This window comes from Gadus morhua, chromosome 1 (genome assembly GCF_902167405.1).
Source record: "Gadus morhua chromosome 1, gadMor3.0, whole genome shotgun sequence".
Classification (NCBI taxonomy): Eukaryota; Metazoa; Chordata; class Actinopteri; order Gadiformes; family Gadidae; genus Gadus; species Gadus morhua.
This window is the reverse complement of record NC_044048.1, coordinates 6,861,809-6,886,063: the sequence shown is the minus strand read 5'-3', so window position 1 is coordinate 6,886,063 and position 24,255 is coordinate 6,861,809. Positions and strand designations below refer to the sequence as shown.

Genomic DNA, 24,255 nt, shown 5'->3' with positions numbered 1-24,255 from the left:
ACGTGTATACGACCCACAGCTCATGTGAGAGCAGTAGATAAAGAAAACAACTTGCCATGCTACGCTTTGATTTGTGGAAAATAAAACAAATTGACCACTTTTTGTCCAGTAGACCGAATCCCCACTCGGCAGGGATCACTGACCGGAATGATTTAGAGTATATATGAACGCAGTTTAAAACGGCACCGCAAAACGACTAAGGAGATAGCGGAGTTCATTGGGATATGACGCCCCTAAACACGGGGCCCAGAGCCGGGTTTACGGCTTTGTTTACGGCCCACATTCTACATCTTTACATATTGCGTTTATGTTGATTACAACGACTGAGTTATCTTCAGATTTTTAGAGTGTTAGAGAAACATATTTGTGCATTTTTAATTTCTGCACTTCAATTTGTGTGATTGGTTACAGTTACTGACTGGAGATCAGTAAGATTTGTGTTGTTTTTACTTTACAATTCAATAGTTAAATAAAGATGTTATAACATCAATCCATGCATCAATTCATCTCAACACATAGGCCTTGCCTACAGGAAAGAGCAGTTTATATATTGCTTGCTTCCAATGTTTGTTGGTAATACTTTAGATTCATGCTTGTGTTTAGTGAATAATACAGAAGACAAGGAACTTTAGAAAGAAAAATTGCATACTAAATTTCAATTGCAATATTGGTCTTAAAAAAAACCAACTTGAATAATTCCCCCAATCGTCCCCCCTCGCCTACAGCCTCCTGAGTTAATGTACGATGTATTATCAAATAATATTTTTTCATAGCAATATTATTTTCCTTATTAGGTTGTACGACATATGAACCAGCATCAAGTCCCCCTAACATGCATGACCCCATGCACATAGGCCTAGAGCCTAACTGTTTGGGAACCTAAAGTTTATCAAAAGCATGATGTGATGGGTCAGCCCTAGTTTGAGGGCGTGCAAAACCAAATGATTTATGCCAACAGTTATGATTAACTCATGCTTGCATGGAAAATCCCAAAAAGCATATGACCTTTGCTGACTGGATGCATAATGCATGACATAAACAACTAATATCCCATTGGACAACCATCCTAATTTATGTTTGTACTGCCTAATAGACGATGGGCTAAAGATCAGTGCGCGAAATATGGGGGTGTCCGGGGGGGCTCTCATTTGCAAGTGCACTGATTGCATGCCAGACTCCGATAGGCTATACCTGGCATTAATTCAATTGATTGCTCTTCTAAATGCGCCAGATTGGTGCCAATTATTTTCTTGTTTGCATTGTAATGCACAACTTTGCCTCTCATTGTTATAAAACGTGCATCCAAACAACTTAAGTCAATGCAGCCTCCTGTGTCAGTGTTGCTTTACGAATACCATAACATATCGGATTATCAAAAAAATTCTTAGTGTGTGCGTGTTGTCATGTACGCTATAGACTGATTGACTTGGCTTGCATCCATGATATAGTTATGTTATAGGCCTAGTGCAATTTGAGAAAATTTGTATCGGTATTGCGCAACATTCAGGGGATGGGGACCCCCCCAAATATTGTCGGGTATTTCGCACACTGCTACAGATCCAGCACAGATCAGAACATTAGGTAAAACGCACAACATGCCAATCTGTTTATATGATCACAGACCTATTTGTGAGTGGCTGGTTGCTGGTGTTACTGGTGGGGTACTGGTATTGGAACTGGGGGCTGCGGTGCACAGCAGAGCGGTAGGGCTCAGTGATCCCGGCCATGGGCACGTTGGGGCAGTGGATGAGGAAGATGAAGATGGCCAGCAGGCTGACCAGGGCACACAACATGCAGAAGCGGATGATACCGCGGCAGCGTAGGTTGAGGCGCTTCACGATGTAGCCCCCCAGGAAGGTGCCCCCCCCGCCGGCCGGGACCACCATGATGCCTGCAGAGGGGAACAGAAATACCGTCTGAAGGAGTCAAGGTTAAACTGAACATGAATATTAGATAAATAAATAAGGAATCAAATGTATACATTGTAAAAATCGGTTCAATTCCGTGGCCTGAGGCTGAGCACACCTCAGCGAAGTGTGCTCAGGCCACGGTACAGATGCGAATGAGCCAACACGCGCACACGCACGGATAAGCAACCTGAGCTATATGACGTATAGTCCATGCAACCCTTCTACCCCATTAAACAATAAACAATGCGGCAAGCGGTTCACGAGTGGGTTCACGTTAGTGCGATAGCGAAGTTGAGTGTTTGATGAAAATCCCCCGTTCGTCACGGCGCGGGCTTTCTTGGTTCACTGGAGAAGGCAGGGCTGTGCACGTAGTCTAGACCTCTTTAGAATAATTTGCATGTTACATTTTTTTATGAAGACACCTGCATGCAAGAATAAGTTCATGTCTAAGAGTAGGCTACAAACGCGATTAACTATTTACAAGCGCAAAAACGTCAACATATTCTTTGTTTTGCTGACCACTTGTTTTTTATCCCGACAAAAGCCTTGTAAGGAAAGTTCCTCTGTGTCTCTCTCGTAGATCGCACCATCTTTCAACGTCTTTGTTTAATACGACTGCATCACCTTCTCTCACATGATCAGCGGGGGGGGGGGGCAATCGTACTCAAGTACGGGCCAGGTATCAAATGGACTTGGGCACAGTACAGATGGCCTAGTGTGAGTGCGCCCTAACATTTATCTGTCTTTCTGTCGGTGTCCCTATCTGTTTTCTTGTCTTCCTCTCTGTATGTATGTCTCTCTGTCTGTTGGTCTGTATGTCTGTCAGTCTGTCTATCTATGGTTCTCTCACCGAACCATGTGGCAGCCTCTGAGGCGCTGAGGTTGAACTGGGACTCCAGGAACTTGGGGCCGAAGGTGGACATGCCAGCAATGAGCGTGGCCTCTGTGGCGCCGGCCAGACACAGGAACAGGAAGGGGGGGTTCTTCAAGAGCATCAGCACAGACCTGGCAACAGCAGAGAGGGAGAAAGGGTAGCAACCATAATTACAAAGCTCTACTGTAATATAATAGTCTTTGGCAAGTAGAAGACACATATAGCCAGATTTCTCTTTCTAAACTGTGAGTGGTCATAGGATGGGTGTAGAATAGACAATCTCTGTCAAAACAAGTTGTTTATGCTCCCTTCAGTCTAGACTGCCTTCACTACATTCAGTCTAGACTGCCTTCACTACATTCAGTCTAGACTGCCTACTTTTCCTAGAATCTTAAATGTATACTATTAAAGACTACTATCCCGACTATTATCCAATAGTCTGGTACACCATGTTCACCACGTCTCAGCCCATGCTTGGAGATTGGGTAATGCGTTTGTAGGTGCAACGGCCTTTGGCCTTTTGTTTAAACAGAAACTTTTTTTAATCTTCTTACATTTGAAATTCAAAACAGTTAATTCAGGAATCTGAATATTTCTCTTCTGCAAACACAAAATGTTTTTTGTTTTGATTGTATGTTTGACTATTAAATTGTATTTTTTTCTTTCTTTCTTCTTGTTCTTCTTACCGGGGCATGTCCTTGACTGATTTACCAAACTGTGGGTCGGAGGCTGTGGCGTTGCTGCCGTCTTTAATCTGGTGAGCTTCAGACACACGCATGGCTGCTAACTTCTGAGAGCCTGCAAGAAGAAGAAAACATTGAATCGTTATTTTTTTTCCAATTTAAATCTTCTTTCATCTTGTCCTTCTCATGTTTCAGCAATAAATAATGTAGACTTGACACATTTTTCTTAAGAAAATGCTTGTCATTGCATGGCCCAGGTTAGTTTGGTTGCATGGGCCATATGCTAATGCTAGCAAGAATAATAAGCATCCAAAAATGTATCAAGCTTATTATCTCTTAAGAAACATTATAACGGTTTCTTAATTAATTCCCTATTTTAACGGTCTGAAACGCAAGTCAGAAGCGCGAAACGCGAGTAGCTTTGTGGGCGGATCTCTGGCGCTGTTGCTATATACAGGCGGATAAATGACTATTGCGCCCGACGCAAATCTAAAATGTATTGGTCAGAAGGTGTGTTTTTGGCGTAACGTGCAACAATCCAATGAGAGTTCCATCTCTCATCCCCTTTAAGAGCCAGCGCATTTGAACTTGACGAGTTGATATTTTGACAGCGCGTTTGCAGTCTCCACTGAGACAGATGTATGACCCAGTGTTTCCCCCAGTACTATGTTGTTAAGGCGGCCGCCTCAACAACAATAGGGCCCCGCCTTGACTACCAATGTATAGATATATATTTTTTAATAAATATTTTTTAATTATTATGCATTAACAAAGTAGAAAACCCTCGTAGGGAAAGAAAACATACTTCCATCAGGTGTGAAAAATAAAGATCAATAATGCATCAGTAATACTGTTACAACAATGGTTCAAATGGCTCAGTCTATGGCAAAATAATAGGCCTAATTCACAAATGGAATAGCGTTTCTTCTACAACTTCAGAAACACTGAGTCGTCTTGTAAATTTTGGCAAAGTTAATATAACAATATATGATATGCGGTCCTGTGGCCGCAACTGTGGGCCTATTTAACGATGATGATGCGGCAATACATTAACAAACATTGTTTCTAACCAGTATTGTATACATTATCGTTATCGACTCGTGTCCGTAATATGCATGTGTCCCCCCGTTAATATACATTGCATGGACTGTATTATGCGTTACGTGTTTATTTTGCGTGTGTTTAAACAGATGGGTGCACACAAGCCCGCGCCAAGCATCACCCGCATTCAATCACTTTTAAATACTCACTCGGGGTAAAACTATGTTTCCTTACGATGAATTACTCATCAATCCTAAAAGTTATGGGCTTGAACACGATGTCTGTGTCAAGAAAATATGGGTTTGCTTTACAGTGTTTGCAGATGCATTGTTTTAAAAGTAAAACTTCTTACCGCTGTATCAGCGTTCTTCCTCAAATAATTGTAACCGTTATAATTTACCCTAAAACGAGATTTGGTTTTCGAAGGCTGGGATATAGCCTATTTGCTCAAGTCTATTATTATTATTATTATTATATTATTACTTATTATTATTATTACTGTATATATATTATTATATATACAGTGTTCATTCATGCAACCACTATGGATTTTTTTGTTTTTCCACAATCCACATCATCATCATTATATTTCAATTAGGCTAATCGTTTGCATGTTTTTGTGGTGTATAGCCTACAGGTGTGTAAGCTTATGTTACAGTTCTGACCTACCATGGTACGTCAAAATAGCCTCACCAACTGCACTATCCGCTAGTGCACGACCAGGACGTTTTTGGTAAGTGGCACAAATGCTTTTTTCGATCCATTAGCATCATGTTTCATTTGCGCAACACTCCTCTGCTCTTCGTCGACACGCCTCACAGGGCGCAAGTGTAGTGGCGCAAGTTGGCTGTGGGGGAAAATCAGCTTTACACCTGGTGCAAACTAGCAACAATACATGTGTTGTGTAGAAAGTGAATTGCGCTGGGTGCAAGAAAGGGCCCAATGTGTACCCTGTGCCAGGGTATTTTGTATTTACATTACTTATTTCTTTCAAGGTATTCCAAAACATTCAGCAAAATCTATTCAGATCATGTGTACTTTAGGGAAAAATGTCCAGCCTGTCAAAGAATTAGTTACAAGGTTTTCATTTCTGCATCAGGTTTGCAGTTCCACATCCATCCGTTTGTGGATCAATGACATTCACACAGCACTGGAATATCATCTTCAACAGGGTCAGAGGGATGAGCACCCCTACTGGCCTTTTGCTCTGGCATACCTGTGGTTTATCTGAATGAACTCCCTGATCCTGTTGATGGAGAAGCTGCCCTTGTAGGTACTAGCAGCACATTTGTGAATACTGGAGCTCAACATGTGGGTGAAAGAGTGGATGAAAGATCTACCAAAAAGAGCTAGCAAGAGGGCGTAAGGGTAAATCACTGCCTGTCTTGCGACGCCTCAGCCCAACACTTGGTACTACCAAAGAGAAGGAGAATTTCTCCCTCGATGGGGAAGAGAGTATGAGCCCCCAATTTTCACCAATGGGAACACATAAGGTTCAGCCAAAAAGGGCGGGGCTAGAGGTAGAACTACTGATTCCGGAAAACCCCTCCCGTGAAAAAGGAAAAACACATGGGAGGAAACGGAGGAATGGAGGGGGTCGATGGGCCCCCTTTATAATTCATAATTAAATAGAGGGATTTTAGAAAGTCATACACATGTCATTATATTATCATGTCCCCTATGCAGTTACTCTGTATGCCATAATGTTACTTTACTATTTTAATTGTTATACTCTATAACCTAATAACAAAGAAAGAATGTATTTACCCTCTATAAATATGTATGAATATATTGATTTAAAAAAATATTGTAACTCTTCTTATTACTATTTTTACATGAATAGTTAGGGTAGAGTAGCATAGAGCACCAACTTTTTTAACTAGTCTACCTAGGAAAATTGCGGACTAAATTGGGCAATAAAACTGAAAACAAGTGACCTTGATCTCCCCTATGCACTTGAGCAGTGGTTCTCAAACTTTTTACAATGAGTACCACCTTAGAAATGATTTGGCTCTCCAAGTACCACCGGAATTAAAATAAAGTGGCATAGACCTATAACTACATCGAGTTTACACAGAAGGCATTAATATTAATAAGATTTATTATTCACATAACTTTACTCGACATAAGCAACCAACTGTCTATAAACTGTATAAACTCATGTATTGTATTTAACTCATGTATTGTATTGAGGTAAGCTTTAGCCTCAGACTTGGTTCAGCATCCAACCTGCTTCTTTATTGAGTTTCAATGAAGGCGAGGGAAGAAAAGCCTTTCTCACACAAATGCGTGGTTGCAAATGGAATGAGAAAGCGCACAGCCTTGTCCGAAAGCGGGGGGGGGGGGGGGGGGTAGCGAGCGATTGTTGACGCCAAGCACAGCTGTTGTGCTTGGCGATCACAACAGCTGTGATCTGGTCTTGCCCAAGCTGGAGCGTCTGTAGTGACCGCGTGATCGCACTCAGCAACAACCGAGGTGAGCCATGCCACAGCCAGGTTTCTTCTTTACGGTTAAATTACTGCCAAACTGCTGACATGACTGTTCAACAGGTAGGTCTCATGCGCCTAATTGGCGACTATTGTTATCATGTGAAACGCTGCGCTGATCAAATCATATTTACTTCTCCCTTCCGATATCCGATCCAGCGTAATTGGCCAACGTCGGACCGATACCGATGTCGTGGATTGGATTGGGACAGCCCTACTATTTTTATATCAAGGTGTAACAAACCTACATTTATACTTTATTTCTGCATTGTTTTGTTTTATTTTGACATGATTCTGTATTTTATTTGTGGTCATAAGTTCATCTAATTTGTTATTGCCAATCATCAGATCAGCATGCGTGGTTAGGGTTAGTGATTGGTGATTGGCCCATTCCTGATTACACGCGATATATAGCGCAGAGAATTACGGAAAGAGGGGGCTTGACTCTATCCGCGCCCGTGGATGCCCTATCGTTCGGACGTCTCTTCACTCCCTCCGCTCTCGTGGACGCCGTATTTTTGGATCGCCAACGTTCTTCACGCCCTCCCTTGTGATGCCCTATCGTTCGGACGTCTATTCACTCCCTCCGCTCTCGTGGACGCCTTGTTTTTTGGATCGTTTGGACTCTCTTCACGTCCTGCCTCGTGATGCCCTATCGTTTGGACGCTCTCCGACGCTCCGTGGTCGCGATGGACATTGTGTTTAGGGAAGAGGGGGAAAAATGGTGTAACTTTGTGAATAATAACATATCTTGATGATGAAGTTGTAGATAAATATTCGAAACTCATCCATGACTCTCTGTCTGCCTTTGCTGCCATTTTGACACGTAACAAAGGTGATTAGGATTGACTCTATTGGATGTCTGCCTATTTCCTGTATAAGTGGTGTGTGCAAACATCACGATGGAGTGCCTGAAGGTCATACCTTTTCGGGTTTCCAAAATTATCAAAATATTATTATTTCTTTTAAATGTACGTATTGAGAAGAACAAGAAGGAACTTGCATAATTTGTGTTGTTGTTCTATTTTCAGTACGACAGTTACCTGGTAGTTGTCGAGGATAGCCCAGGATAGGGAGGGCAATGATCAGAGTTGCTGCTCCTCCTGCCAGGAACCCAATCCACCAGGCCCCCACCCACAGAGGGTTCTCTGGAGTTAGCTCTGTACTACACACACACACACACACACACACACACACACACAGTGAGGGATTTATCTGACATATTCCCCTATTCCCAATGTCGTTGTATAGGTGACTGTACAATGACAATAAAGTCTATCTTATCTTATCTATATGGATATTGGATAGTAGTGCAAAGAGGAGTGGAAAATAAGTTGAGACAAAGGTAATGACATCCAGCAAATCCTGTGCACCCATCATTGTGAATGCTAAAATGTGCACAAGCTACTACAAGGGCTTCAATGGTAAAAGCATGCTTACTAATCCGAAAAGCTTATTGAGAGCAAATTTATTTCAGAAAAATCTTGTTTTCAAATGCGACAAACGATTGGGGAACGAACAAAGTAATAAAGAATCATGTTGTTGTGAACTCTAGCCATGATCTTCTTGCATGGATATGCATTGCATGCAGTTATTGTATATAACGTCTAGCCTACTGGAAAATTGGAGATATAAGTTCAGAGAAATTGATCTGATTGGTTTATTTGGCCGGTCTATCACCAACATAGGTGGTGATAGACAGATGGTTTATCCAATCAGCTAACCAATATATTTTTTTAAATCTTACGTCAGGTGGGTCTCAGTGTACATTTTGAGAAAAAAGCCACCCAGCAGATAACCTGCGGCTGGTCCCAAAATGGCTGCTGTGTAGAAGATCCCTGGGGAGAGAAGGACCACAGAAAGGAAAACAGAGGCGTGTAAGAAGAATAACATTTTCGATTTCCTACTTCCTGGTCTCTTGGATCAAAGTGAGTCCATTGTTCTTGGCAGCAATGGAATAGCATTAAATACAGGTATTTACAGGAGACAGTGTGTTAATGAGCAATTGTATTCGGGTAACTGGGAGAGCAAGTAGTAGTAGTTATTTAGCATGACCAGTTAGAATGAACCCATGCACTAGGAATTCAAAGACTTTCATATTTCTGGTGTGTTGACAATACAATTAATTTGAGGGGACTAAGGATCTGACAGGACCAAGATTAAGATTCAAGCAGAAATTTAGCCATTAAAGCAATGCAAAAGGCCTGTGTGTATTTATTGGGAAGTAATGGGTGAGTATATTCATTACTGATTACGTGTCATATGTAAGGTGCGAGTCTCACCTATATAAACAGGAGCATAGCTTGACTTGACATTCTCATCCAGGTATGTGACCCCTAATGTGTAGAGTGGCGTGGCCCCCATACCGTGGAGAAACTGGCCCAACATAAATACAAAACGATAGTTGGAGAGCCCAGTACTCTCCTTGTTGTGGCACGGCCCGGTACGGTTGGCAGAGCACATTCCCGTGTGCTCGGGCAAGCTGACCTGGTAGGGGGGTGTGGTGAAGTGGGGTAAGGCAAACACAAGCGATCCAAGAGCCATCACGAGCACTCCCCAGCCCAGCCAGCGAGGCTTGTGGCCAGTCCCACCAAAGTAGCTGACGAATGCGAGGCACACGCATGCAGCGATGTCGTAGGAGCTAGCAATCAGGCCGGCCTGGTAGCTGCGCAGGTCAAAGCGCCTCTCGAGGGAGGTGACCACTGTGTTGATGAAGCCGTTGATGATCATGCCCTGGAGGAATGAAGCGGTGCACAGGAAGAACAGCAGCCATCGAGGGGTGTTGAAGACCTGAAGGGTCCTGTGAGTCAGGGCCCCCCAGCCACACTGCGGATCCAAGTCCTCTGAGGTGAATTTGGAGCCCATGGAGGTCTCCACACTGATGATACCGTCCACAGTTTGGATCTCCCGCCGGAGTGTGCTTGTGCCAGTGAGAATTTTTGGCCGAATGCCGCCATGATCCCGTCTGAGACTTCCAGGGCCTGACTCTATGGGGCTCACAGTCCAAGAGTCCAAAGGGCTTGGGGTGTTGTCCACTGAGCCTTGGGGGCAATCCTGCAGGTCCAAGAGCTCCTGCTTGGAGCTAAAGGATGCATCAGCATTTAGCAAAACTGGCATTGCCCCAATGAGGGTCACTGTTGAGAAGAGAGATGGGTGTTGGGAGCTAGGGTGGCACAAGCCTAACTGAGGATACAATAGAGAAGATTATTGAAAGATGAATCAGAAGATTGGCTCAAGTCAGAGATATTAAATTGTTAGCTTTTTTGGGGCTTTTCTATTATATCCCGAGTTGTTCTTTGGTCTCCATGAGTTCAGTGTCAAATGCTGTTTGCTGGATCTTTTTTCTACTCACTAAACAAGAGATAGGGTTGACGGCTTCATGTTGAGGTTGCTGCTGAGGTTGCAATGACCTATGGTGAAAAAAGACAGACCGGGAAACAAATTAAGGACGAATACAGAGGTTTGTTTCAAATGATCACGATGAACATTTTCATGGGTCAAGTATTTTTTTACTTTGCAGGAAAGCTAAACTCATTGTAACAAAGGTTTTTTCTTTGATTCTTAATCAGGTTTATTAAGTATCTTGACTCTTTATACATACATACTCAAGCTTTATTCTATCTGCTTTATTCTAATGCTGGGATGGGATTATGGGATATATTTTATAACTACTAAAATCTCACAAAAAAACTGAAAACTGCAAATAAAATAAAAAATGCTATCCAAACCCTCAACATATAGTATTCGTATTTATTTTATATTTTTCATGTTTTAACCAATTATACTGTATTTTATTGTTTTTCTGTTTTCAATGTGATTTTATATCGATGTAAGAAAGAATCTTTATAAAGACAAGAAAAATAAAGGGTGCATGGTCTAATTATAATATTAGAACTTTATAATTATGCATTTATATAATCATATTATATGTACATGTATATGTACAAAAAAACGTGTAATCAGACAATAAGCCACTCCTAGCCAAGTTGTGGGCCACCAACAAAGACATTTATGAAATTGCACCATCCAGGCCATTAACCACGCCCACTTCCACTTATTTTATCCAAATACACCTCATAACATTAAACATACATCTCTTCTAACTGCAGTGTTTCCCCCAGCACTGTGTTGTTAAGGCGACCACCTTAACAACAATAGGGCAATATCTATCTATTATTTCTAAATATTTTTTTAATTATTATGCATTAACAAAATAGTACTCTTTAGTACTTTTTTTTATTTTTTATAAATAATGTATGATGACTATATGCTCTGTAAGGTGACCTTGGGTGTCTTGAAAGGCGCCTCTAAATTAAATGTATTATTATTATATTATTATTACTCTTGTAGGGAAAGAAAACATACTTCCATCAGGTGTAAAAAATAAAGATCAATAATGCATCGGTAATACTGTTCACAACAATGGTCGTGCCATAAAGCTTTTTGAATTGAATTGAAACGGAGACACCCCTGCCACTAGTTCCCCATCAAGCAGGAATGGGGAACAAGTGACCTCTTACATATAATAATAGGTCATGTCCAAAGCCGGAAAGGGTTGATCAACTTTTCTTCGTGGCCCTTATCCTGATAAACAACTGTTGAAACCGCAAGTGACACCGTCTATGAATTTAGTTTTGAACCTTTTGGTGCTTAATGGTTGATTGTAATTGAGTGTAATGTTCATTATTAATTTAATTTATTTTGCAACAGTTGTTTAACCTAATATTTATTTTGTTTAATATCCCAATCGCATTAATTGGAAAGGCATTTGTATACATTATCCTTGGGCCTAGAGTTCTCCCATTCTCTCTAATTGAAAGGTCTGAATTTGCATTGCCACTGTAGCCATCAAGTACAACACTTTGGCAAAGCCAATCTTCTATCTTCTATGTTATGTAGATTCCTTTAACTACCTTGCAGGAACCTTGGGGGACGAGGGAGTGTGAGCGAGAGAGAGATTCATTCATGAATCCAAGCCAGTGTTTTAATATCTTCTGTCATCTTATCAGAATTAGCCTCCTCTCTCGCAGAACGGAACCACATACTGTTATGATCTGAACTTAAATGTACTCTACAGCAGCAGTGCAGTCTGTCAGAAACACAAATCCAGCCCAACGAGGTAGTTAGAACTTCACAATACCATTTATATTATTATGAAGGCAGCAGTTGTGTTCAATGTTACACATGTACATAAACATGTATAATGGTATATTAATTGTTTCATCAGTACTGTACAAACTTGATGAAAAGAAATTAGCTTATTCAATATAAAAATGTGGATGTTAATACTGGTTAATACCAAAAATGTGATTAACCATTGTAACATCTATAAATATACTGTATTCATATGAAATATCCTAAACAAATCAAAATAAATCAACATACAAAACATTTTATACCAAAAGTCGTGACCAGGTCGGATACATTTGAATAATGACGTAAATAAAGTGGTGCAGAGACTAAGTTTACACTTGAGGAAATGAAAGCATGTGAACCTCACATCCTCATCAGTGGCATGATTAACTCACATGTAAAGCTTTTGCAAGTTAAGAAATGTAAAAAAAAATAATAGTCAAAGCATTTAGTTAGATTAATGAAGCAGACCGGGGGCACGAGTACTGTGATTTTGGACGAATAATTTACCACACCTCCTATCCACAAAGTTTAGGACTTTGGAGGAAGGGTTTAACTTTAAATAAAAGTTCCAAATAAATAAAACTTACCAAATACATTGAGTTAAGTTTAACACTGCAGTGTTCTTTAGAAAAGGTACTAGAATCAGGATAGCTTTTACCTCACTTTATTTGGTAAAGGTTTAGTCTAGTCTCTATGAAGCAAAAGGAGAGGAATTGTATTATGCACGCGTGGAGATACACTTAGTAGGGCATCTGAAGGATGCCTTACCTGGAGCGTTCTGGCCCCCTGGGCTATGTGTTGTGTCTTTAATACTGGGCAGGCGTGGACTCGGTTATGTGCTCTGATTGGCTAAGCATGGCGCTGAACTCCTGCCTCCTGGATACCTGTATATGTATGTACTCTATGCTGATCTCTTGCGGCTATGTGTTGGCATTTCAACTTTGTGGCTTGGTGCTGACTTCTTGTGGCTATGTGCCAGAATTACACTTGTTTTTGTGGCCTTGAGCCCCTGGGTCTCTCGAACATCTTGACCGCTCGTATCTCTAGAATTGACACGTGATGATTGGCTTCCTGTATCAGCTGGACGCCTCCCTAGGCTCAGGACCCCTCCCTAAGATGAGAGAGAAGCCTCTTTAATTGGTAAGGGCATATGTGGCCTGTTGGTATGAATGTGTGAATTATGTAACAACATAATTCACTGGGTGTTCCCGTGGACCTCGGAGCCCGTGTTGTAGCCTACAGGGGTCTTTCGGGACAGATCCGATCCCTTGGCATTGCCTGAAAAATATTCTCTATGAGAGGGTATTCGCTATTTGAGCTACCGGTACATTGCACATTATGTAGGCAATGCTTACTGTTGCGCAGTGCGTCTCCGTGAGAGAGTGGTAGATTGTTGGCAGCGCGTGATGTGCATTTAAAGGTTGGGTATGGGATTCGCGAAACGCCAGCAGATTTTGAAAACACACAACTCAAATGGTCCTACCCCCTCTCCTTCAACGCTGACTCTGACTCCACCCATTCCAAGTACATGGACGCGCAATCATGCACGAGCGCGAACACAGATGCGCGAGAGTGAGCCATTAGCTAGTTAGCTAGCTCCAGTACCTACCGCAGGATAACAACAAACAGAAGCTTGCTCTGGGTCACGAGCTTTGAGTACGTGCAGGAAGGGGCCACGCGCGGGGGGGAGGGGGAGTGCAGTACGACCGTTTGATTGACGTACTTACTGTCTAATGCCACTCGGTGGTTCTGGAAATCATTGGCTGGAGTTTTTCGAGCCCTGCCCGTTCCACAGATGATCGACTTGTTTAATTTCCATGTCAGTACTTCTAACTCAGTGGCTGTAAGTGGGTTATGATAAGGATTTCAAGTACCGTAATTTTCGGACTATAAGCCGCGCTTTTTTTCCCATTTTGCGATTCTGCGGCTTATATAACGATGCAGATAATTTTTAAATTTTATAGCTAACGGCCACGAGGGGACCTCGTAAATCTATGGATTTTTAAGCGGCGGGCTCCAGTGCGGCTTATATATGTAAACATCATTCAATTTAGCTGCTGCGGCTTATACTCCGGTGCGCCTTATAGTGCGGAAAATACGGTAATTTTGCAAAAATGGCCAAAAAAGAGAATTCCATACCCAACCTTAAAGTGAAGCTTATAAAGTCCCAATTCTTATGTCATATTGAAAACATATTCACTAAAGGTTATGCGATTATATTTTTGTGCTCATTTCAAACTTGGACCCATTTTCTCAAGGCCATGCTGGCACCACATCTATGGGGGTAAAAGGCATGATAATGGGCCGTCGAGATTTGAACCCCGGTCGCTGGCGTTTGCGTCTTAAACTAATGCACTGCGCCACCGCCGCTGACACAACACAATTTGTTGTGTCCACTACCTGATTACACCACTAGGTGGGTTCTACTGTTATGAAGTGTGTTGTAGCACTAGAGAAGAAGTGGAATGATGCGTGTAGAGAATAGTCTAGGGAGCTAGACCTACAGTACTGTGCTGCGTGCTTACAACCAGGCCCGCCACTCCCTATACGCAGAGTACAAGTGCGTAGGGCACCAAGTACCTGAGGGGGGCACCAAAAATTAAGATTTGTAAAAAAAAATAATAATAAAACACTAATGAATTAAAAAAATATGTAAATTAGTTATGAAGAGGCCCACCGTTGTTTGTTCTTAATTGTATAACCTATCACTCAATTTCGGCAAATTAGATGTTTTTACCTTATATAGAAAAAGGGGCTCTCCTCTACTGTAGTACGTAGTCCTACGTAATCCGCATTTGAAAATTCCAAACCTGCCTGGCAACTGATGATCACTGCAAACGTTGCCTGGCAATGGACAATCGCGTTGAACGATGACGTCTATTATCTAAATTAAATTAACACAAGCTAGCTAGACTACGATACAACACCTTAAACACTCTGTTTACTAGCTAAATTCAATACAAAACAAATATAAAGTAAAAACGAATGTTATCTGTATTATGTTATTTCGTCTTGATGAGCGCGAATGTTTTTTGAAACCTGCCCGGCAACGGACAATCGCATTGATCGACGACGTAATGTTTCAACGCGAATTACGTAGGCGGTAAAATTATCGCCCCCGGTACAATTTTGGTGTGTCAGCGGCACTTCCATTGTTTTCAAACGTCCCACCGCTCCCGACACTTTCTGTTTCTATGGTCAGAGTGGCGGTGCTCTACTTTATTTAAATCCTCCCGTCATTCCGACATGAGGTCATTAATACAAATTGCATTACTATTATCATTGTACTTGAATTAATTAATATGATTATTTCTTAGTTGCATGTGCTGTAGTGTCCTACACTAGGGCTGGCCCGAATTATTCGAATATTCGAATACTTGTTCGGAAAATTAGTATTCAAAGCTTAAATCAGTATTCGGAGCTTCGTTTTTTTTTACGTACGTGTCGTTACCAGAGCGAGGGAGGCAAACTATAAGCGTCAGCGACACCAAGCAGAGAAGCGAGAGAGGTGGAGGAAGAATAGATATCTTGTTTCCCTTTACTTTATAACACAACATTAGCGGGATCTCTGGAGGAAAAGTAATACTTAAAACCTTAGCTTAGTTGTTTGTTTACGTTTGCTGTACAGCGCCGCGCCAATCAACTGTGACTGGCTTGCTGCAGAGCGTGAGCGTCTTGAGAATACCCGGTCAATATAATGGATATAATATGGACACATAAGACAATCAATATTCGGTATTTGTTATGGATTTATTGTACAAATTCCCTGAAAAGATGCACGTTCCAGGATGAATTGAAAAGCTCCCGTAAGGGCTGAGATGGCAGAGAACAGCTGATTTGGAACGGAGCAACAGCTGTTCGCTTTCACGGGGAAAAACTAAGGAACTTCAACCTACTTCGGCCTACTAATTAACGTTCAAAAGCTATTAAATCTTCAACAAAATATGCAGATACTGTCAAAATCGGTTCCAGGGAGTATATAGGGATTATTAATGTTGTTTTTGATGGTGTTTTTTTCTGGAACGAGTATTTGAATATTCGCTCGGAAAAACCAACGAGTATTCGAAGCCTGAAAAATGACATTCGGGCCAGCCCTATCCTACACTGACATTGGTGATTGGGACAGTCCCGATCTTGAGTTGCGTGTCCCGATTCCCAGCAAAAACGCTAAAATGTCCTGGTTTCCAACATCCACTATGAAATGTCCCCTTTTGTCTGCGATTACATAGCCAACGTGGTCTTATTATAGCCTGATCATTAACTTAAAAACACATAGAAAAGATTAAAGCATCCAGCATGGGATTTCAACAATGTGAGGGGGCATACGCAACAGGGAAAATCGCACAGTGGAATGCTGGCGATTTATCTGCACAGTGGAAAGCGCTTGTCCACTGGGCGGACGAGCCCTGACTGGAGATGTTCGCTCATTTCAGAAGCAGGGATTACAAGACAAAAATAAATGTATAATTTCCTGTGTGCTGCCTAGCACTAATGCTCCCGTTGAACTGATCTTTATTCCTCCATGAACAATACTTGAACTGAAGAGATGAACTGCACCGTTCCCACCTTAAAGGCCCACTATGCAACTTCGGGCATTTCTTGGCTGTTTTCTTGGTTTTGGCACGCACATTTCTCTACACAGCGCCCCCTACAGCTTCGTAGTAGATATTTCACAACACTGTCGTAACAACTCGTTGACGACCCTTCCCCATGCACTTCTACGCGAGCCATGTGCATTTGTTTTCAAAGAAGCCGGCGAATGCGTGGAGCCATGTCCGAAGTAGATGTTCATAAAGTGTAGGCAAGGTTATACATTTTTAAAATGGTGTATTTGTATTGCAATAAACATAAATCCATCCTTTTTTATAGTTGACGGGGAGAATTTATATCCTAGATTATAATTGTTATATCTTAGGTTGAACAGAACAATCAGTGTAAGAGGTTTGGCCAACATAATAATCTAAATAAACAAGAACCTGGATTCGGGGATTCAGTCTGTATCTGGGGGACGAGACGGACGAACAGCAAAACACCAATGGAAACAAAGGTGTTTATATGGTTGCAACCAAGCAAGCTAGAAACATACAGGGCTCACAACAAAACGGTCGAGAAAACAATTTTTACAGGGCTCACAACAAAATGGTTGAGCAAACACATTTGTACAGAGACCATCAACATCAAGAATACCACGAAGACAAAGTTCACCCAAGGGTACTTTCAATTTCAAAAGCAACACGGCCGAGTCGGCGTCTGATTTGCAGTCTTTTTCTTTCAGTTCACGCTATTCCTGAAAAGCTTGCCCAAAGTTTACTCGTGTCTGGCCTCTCTGTCGGTCAGTCTCCCTTTTCTCTTCTTCTGTTCCTCCGACATTGGGTTTCTCTGTCTCTTTTTAGTCGGCTGATCTATGATGAATATAACAATCCCTTAGTGTTTGTGTTTATATCGAGCCGGTTCCGTGTTTGGGGGTCTGTGCCGTAAAGCACCAACGCCCGGAGTTCAGAACTTTCAACGCGTGACGCTTAGCGACTTTAGCCAATCAGCGTGGAGCTTGACCCGACGTCACTGACAGAGAGTAGTGACCCTTGCACAGAAGGATACGGCCGACATCTTTCTTTATTCTGGGTGGAAATAGTAACATAGTTACGCCATTAAATGCGTTTATGGAAACATTTTTAGCAAGAAATGTGCATTTTACTTTCATAATGTTCGCTCTGTGAATGTGAAGGATGTTTGGTTTGATAGTTATGACGAAGAGTGAACGCTCCGTTCACTTGCATGGACAGAGTCTCTGGTTGCTAAGCAACCTCAACGTCTTGGCGGACTATTTCTCTGCTGATCAACACTACGAATGCTGGAAACACACCAGACACACCATGTGAAGTTATTTAACCCGATTATCGTTATTTATGAGTCTTTAGCCCAAGTGAAGGAGTTCAAGTACCTCGGGGTCTTGTTCGCGAGTGAGGGTACTATGGAGCGTGAGATTGGCCGGAGAATCGGAGCATCGGGGGCGGTATTGCGTTCGCTTTACCGCACCGTTGTTACGAAAACAGAGCTGAGCCGCAAGGCAAAGCTCTCGATCTACCGGTCGATCTTCGTTCCATCCTCACCTATGGTCATGAGGGTTGGGTGATGGCCGAAAGGACGAGATCGCGGGTACAAGCGGCCGAGATGAGTTTTCTCAGAAGGGTGGCTGGCGTCTCGGGATAAGGTGAGAAGCTCAGTCATCCGTGAGGAACTCGGATTAGAGCCGCTGCTCCTTTACTTAGAAAGGAGTCAGCTGAGGTGGTTCGGGCATCTGGCAAGGATGCCCACTGGGCGCCTGAATTGGGAGGTGTTTCAGGCACGTCCAGTGGGGAGGAGACCTCGGGGAAGACCTTGGACTAGGTGGAGACCTCGGGGAAGACCCTGGACTAGGTGGATAGATTATATCTCAACACTGGCCTAGGAATGCCTCGGGATCCCCCCGTCAGAGCTGGTCAATGTGGCCCGGGAAAGGGAAGTCTGGAGCCCCCTGCTTGAGCTGCTCCCCCCGCGACCCGACCCCGGATAAACAGATGACGATGAGATCGTTATTTATATCCGAGATTATTTAATCTAACCCGATCTAAACTCTATCATGCACCCAAACACGGCGGCGTTTGGGTTTCCTACCTCGGACTCTAGCGCAGCCACAGGCGCGTTGAACCATTTTTGTGACACACAATGATCAAGCGTCAGGTTAGGCGTGTGTGTCTGTGCCGTAAAGCATTTTCGAAACTACAATCTGACTACATTTTCGAGGATACTTCCGTTGCGTCACATCCGGATTGTGTCGGTCCGAACAGAGCAAGTTGCATATGCGCTTTTTCACTGGAGAGGCGACATGGGTAAATGACACACCCACCAATCGACCCAGAAATGGATGCAGAACCATCAGCATAACTCTCAACCTGCATACTTAATGTAATTTTGGCTAAAAAAGTTGCATAGTGGGCCTTTAAAGGCGTTGCTTATCACACGAGCCGATTTTGATGACACCTGTCCGCAATTCCACAGCAGCAGGCTGTCAGCAAACAAATCTATTTTGGAGCAAATTCACTCCTACAAATATGTGAAGGCTAATTTGAAGAACGTTTGTCTCTGCGTTGAGGTCATGTTTTCGGAGCTCTACGAGGTTGACATCTTACACACACACACACACACACACACACACACACACACACACGCACACGCACAAAAACGGATCCGGCCAGCGAGGGAATATTTACTGGCCCTTTTAGTGGAAACCCATAGAGGAAAAAAAAAAGGTTGGGGATTGTATTACAGTCTATGTTTAACGTATTTTCCCTCTATGGGCAACATTTTTTGGTTTATTTTTATTGATCCCCTTCGAAAATTTGTGTGGAAAGGGGTAGGAATGGGGCGAGCTATATTCCCGCCTTTCTCCTTTGTAAAGCGCATTGTGTTGCCTTTGGGCCGATCTGAAGATAACTGCACCTATTCCTTGATTGTTCTGCCGCGCCACTCCAAACAATTAATTTCGTTCGACCAATCCACTCCAATAGTGGTCCTGCATCGAGTTTAAATCCAACTCTAACCAATAAATGGTCCAGTTTTAAGTTTCATAGAATATTTATACATTCCCAGGGCATGTTAAATAAGTGCACGCCCGCGCTCGTAACACACTCGTAAAATGCAGTCGTCAATTGATGGAAAGGGTTATTTCATACATCATCCCAACCAAAATTTGGAATAGCCTATATCAAATGAATTACAGATAAATAATACTGAAATGGCTACCTTTTGGTTGAACACATTTGAACTAAATATTTATGATCCCCCAAATTGATGATCCCCCACCTGAAGTCGACGCCACTGATTGTTAGACTGTCGGAATGGCGGTACTAAAAGGTGTCGGAATGGGGGCACGTCGAAATAGTGGCAAGTCGGAATGGCGGCATGTCTGAATGGCAGCATGTAACCGTTCAGCGAGGTTCTAGTATACCTCATAAATCTCATTGCATCATGTAATTAATTACATGAATACTAATTAGTAAGCAATTCATAAACGGCTATCAATTAATTAATAAGACAATGAGTTGATGAGATCATTTATAAGGCTACATAAAATAATGATTTACCATCTATTTACATGCATTTTAAACACTTAATAATGATGTACTTCTTGATTAGTTCGGGTTAAGTGAAGGCATTAGCATATAAGACTTTTGTATGAATTCATCTACAGTTAGGACTATCTAAGCTTTTTTAATTAAAAAATATATAAATGCTATGTACACTACTGATAACCATTTCATCAATGCCTCAAATCTGCAGTTATTAAGTGCTCCCAACAAAGGATAAACAACTTTATAGAACCCATTACTTACTATGCAAATAGTTGCTTTCCATCTTCATAGTTCAAAAAACAAGACTTTGGAAGTTGTGTCTTTCGGAAACCAATTCTACAAACTGCTGTGTGAACAATAAGGGAGTCAAATGTCTATGAACAGGTTCTCAATGCTCCCATCTGAAAATGCGTTGTCTTTTAAACGTTTAGAGATTAGAGGGAGAGGTTATAAGGGTAGAGAGGGAAGAGTGACCATCATGAGGTAAAGAGGGAGGGATTGGCTGTTCTCAAGGTGAACCAGGGCACTCTGTTATAACAATGCAGACCGTTATGCTTATGAATTCAAGCACAGCTTATTGTTTCTGTCCCCAGAATGTCGGATATTGTTTATGAATTAAAAATAAATAAATAAATATATTTCACTCCTATCAAGATCATACATTGAGCTTTTCATTTATTTTATTTGTTGTCGAAGTGGAAACACGCAGCTGGATATGCTACGGTTGGCTGTTTCTCACAGAAGAAGGCCTGTTTGATTTGGGCCGGGTTGCCTTTCCTGCCAAATGGCAAACAAAGGCTTTTTTGAAGTATTTTTGGAATGGAACACTACAGGATATTCAGACTGTTTAGATCCCCGACAACAAACTGTACTCCTGAAGTCATCTTTGCACACAATCCTTTTTTTAAGAAACTGGTTTGCCTACACGCTTACTTCCTTACTGGAATAGAAATGCAGCAACTCTGAGGTTACGTTTGGAAATATGTTCAACACATTGAAAACCAATGTGGAAATACTGAATGTAATGCAGTTGCACTGACATATTGTTTGATATTGGCAAAGCTATAAACGCTTAGGCCTAAAAAAAAAAAAAGTTTGGTTCCTGTTGGTTGTCAGTTGAGGTCATGGGTAGGTAGGGAATTTATTTTATTTTTTTATTTTATTTTTTCCAGCGGCAGCGAATGATAGGTAGGTTGTTTTCATTTAAAAACGAGAAAATTCGCTCATCCTTGTACAGAATGAAGAGGTGCTGTACCAAAACGTAATTATAGAGGGGCTGTACCAAAATGTAATTACATTAAAAAAAGATTTTTTTTTGTCGGAAACCGGAACCAAACAAAAAAATTTTTTAGGCCTTATAAGGCTTTTAGTGGAAGTGTATTTTGGGAACCACGGGTCTACAACATACACCTGACCTCACAGAATGGCGGAAGCACAAAACTATACCCAAACCTATGTGACCCCTGCTTATTTTATCACCCTGACATCGAAGGGATGGAGTTGTTTAAGATATACTCATGTTCACATGAATGTGAAGTGGGAAATAAAGATTGCTTTGATGAAGAACTATATGTCCCTATGGTGTCCTTGCCTTGAAGGGCTCTATAATATAGTTTGTTTGTTCACGTTATGCAATGTCATTCTAATGACATAGACACAAGTCATTACCTTGCTAAAGTACCATTAAATAAGTGAACTTCACACTCAAATTCAATAATGGGCGAGACAACGTTCAAAAAGTTGAACATTGTTTATAACATAATCGTTCACACAACAGTGTTTCCGGCAGGAGCAAATTCCTACTTGTGGTGGTAGCTGCAGGGGGCAATGACACGCTGAACTAAAGATCATTGGTATGAGTCCCATGCTTCTAGCGGTGTTTGCCTTCTGAGGTGATGGGCTTCCAAGCTTAGTCAATGGGCAGCATCACTCCGATATATTTCTACTCAATTATACAAATTACAAAGTGCACTTCCCTAAACAATAGCACAACTGAAATTCAGTTAAGCTGGGGACGCCTCTCGTTTCCCGCTAGCTGTACAATGGTAAAAAGCAGTTCAAAAAAGTATTTGGCCAATGGAGCTACAAAAAAAAGGTGTGCCTAAATTCTTCAGATTCAGACTGCGTATGCTATTAGAAATTTTGGGTTATTTCAAACATCCCTAACACCTATTTCTGAACACCCTATTGATTCTATTAAGGAATTTGACTGGACGTCTTCTACGAGCGGGAAGGCCAACAACAATCCTTCCTTCGGCGCAGGATCATGTTGTGAGTGTGCACGAGAGGAGGGTTGGAGGGGCCATACACAGGTGGTCGAATGTGTTGGTGAGAGAGCAAGAATCAACGCGCTGCAGGCAGCTCTACAATGAAAAAATATTTTACCCCTTTTATTGAATTTGTTACAAATTCAATAAATATATGGAAACTTAAATTATCCTTATGGCTGGCATGAGGCAATTGTCATAGTATTGAATAGTAGTAAGCTAGATAGTTATTGAAATATCCTATAAATACATTTGTTCTCTACTGAATTACTGTTTCCTCAGAAGTTAGTAGGTAAAAGATATGAGTCCATTAAAATGTGTCCTCACAAAATATAACGGACAATGGCCTTGAATACATTCCTCTGGGTTTGAACATTGTTGGAAACAATTGGGATAATGCAAGTACCCAACTCAAATATAATTATATAAAATGCGCCTTGTCATTTTCAGATATTTAACTGTCACTTCTTTATCCCCATTAAAAGTGTTCAGTAAATGTCCTCTACAGATAATCAAGAGAGGTTATTGAGTGACTGTCATGGCCACAGTTGTGGTGCTGCGTGTTCTCCTCTTGTGTCGGCCACAACCCCTGTCTATCTCTGTGCTTTGCCTGCCACTCTCAGCTGCTCACACCTGGCCTGCATCAGCTCATCAATTCCCCTTCAAATACACCTGGTTTCCCTGCAGTCTTCGCCGGATCGTACTTCGATATACCGTGGTAGTTATTCGTACCTGGCTCCAATACACTTTATAGTTGTCGTTTCTCCTGCTGAAATCTCGTGCCTCACCTTTGTTCTCTTTTGCCTATAGTTTTGTGGATCTACACCTCCAGCCTGCCTGCTTCACCTCCTCCCACCTGATGCGCCCCACTCTCCAACCTGCCCCGTGCCTCACTCCTGGTTATTCCACATACACCTGTTCACCTTCACTCCAACTCCTGCCCTCGTGTTCTGCTCTTGGGTCCAGCACCTATCGCTCCCCTAACAGACTACTGTATGTATGTATGTATGTATGTATGTATGTATGTATGTATGTATGTATGTATGTATGTATGTATGTATGTATGTATGTATGTATGTATGTATATATATATATATATATATATATATATATATATTTATTTTAAAGAAAAGTCCATGCTATCAAATTTTATTAAAAACTAGTGTTAATTGTTATTGTTTTTGTTATTGACAAAACGGCCAGGGCCTTTTAGACAGATGACAGATGAGCATGTTGACATGTTCTGGGGTCATACGCGACCGCAGCCTGGTGACCGTCAGTCCAGCCGCTGAAAACACCCGCTCTGAGCGGACAGATGTTGCCGTGATGCACAAATACCTCCGTGCTAACTTGGCAAGGCGGGGGAACAACTTTCCACAATCCAGGGGCTCAGAAAGTTCTTTATTTCTGCTTCGATGCTAACCTCGCCTTGAGTGGTAGGCCTATAGTGCTCCCCAAGAAGTCACTTTTTAAATCATAATGGTCCCACACCAGACTTCGCCGTGGCCTCGTCCGCTTCATGATTACAACGCCGTGTTCCAATATCCATACTATCCTATCCGTACTTACTAGTCTAAGTTTGAGTACGCAGGGCGTGCCGATTCAGATCGGGCGAAATTAAGTGTACTGAAAACGGTCAAATCGCGAAGTGTGTGGCGATGTACACTTTTCGTACTCAACGGCAGCCATCTTAGCTACGTAGCGGAAGAGGGCTGAGCCAAAATCTGCGCATTTTTCACATAGCCTG

The 24,255-nt window shown here is 41.9% G+C and overlaps 1 protein-coding gene across 9 annotated transcripts in view; it reads right to left on the bottom strand.

Moving 5' to 3' along the window:
* Window positions 1-24,255, bottom strand: part of slco4a1 (solute carrier organic anion transporter family, member 4A1) — a 37,035-nt gene that overhangs the window by 10,890 nt on the left and 1,890 nt on the right. For 2 of the 9 annotated variants that reach the window (XM_030362702.1, XM_030362696.1), the window contains 7 exons: window positions 10,347-10,404; window positions 9,277-10,177; window positions 8,742-8,832; window positions 8,038-8,159; window positions 3,471-3,582; window positions 2,761-2,915; window positions 1,624-1,891 (listed from right to left, as the gene is read on the bottom strand). In XM_030362702.1, coding sequence (XP_030218562.1) covers window positions 1,624-1,891; window positions 2,761-2,915; window positions 3,471-3,582; window positions 8,038-8,159; window positions 8,742-8,832; window positions 9,277-10,177; window positions 10,347-10,404 — 1,707 coding nt within the window. Of the gene's footprint in view, window positions 1-1,623; window positions 1,892-2,760; window positions 2,916-3,470; window positions 3,583-8,037; window positions 8,160-8,741; window positions 8,833-9,276; window positions 10,405-12,717; window positions 12,871-20,502; window positions 21,317-24,255 lie in introns of those variants that run through there. The other 7 variants (XM_030362705.1, XM_030362721.1, XM_030362748.1 and 4 more) reach the window with 6 other exon arrangements.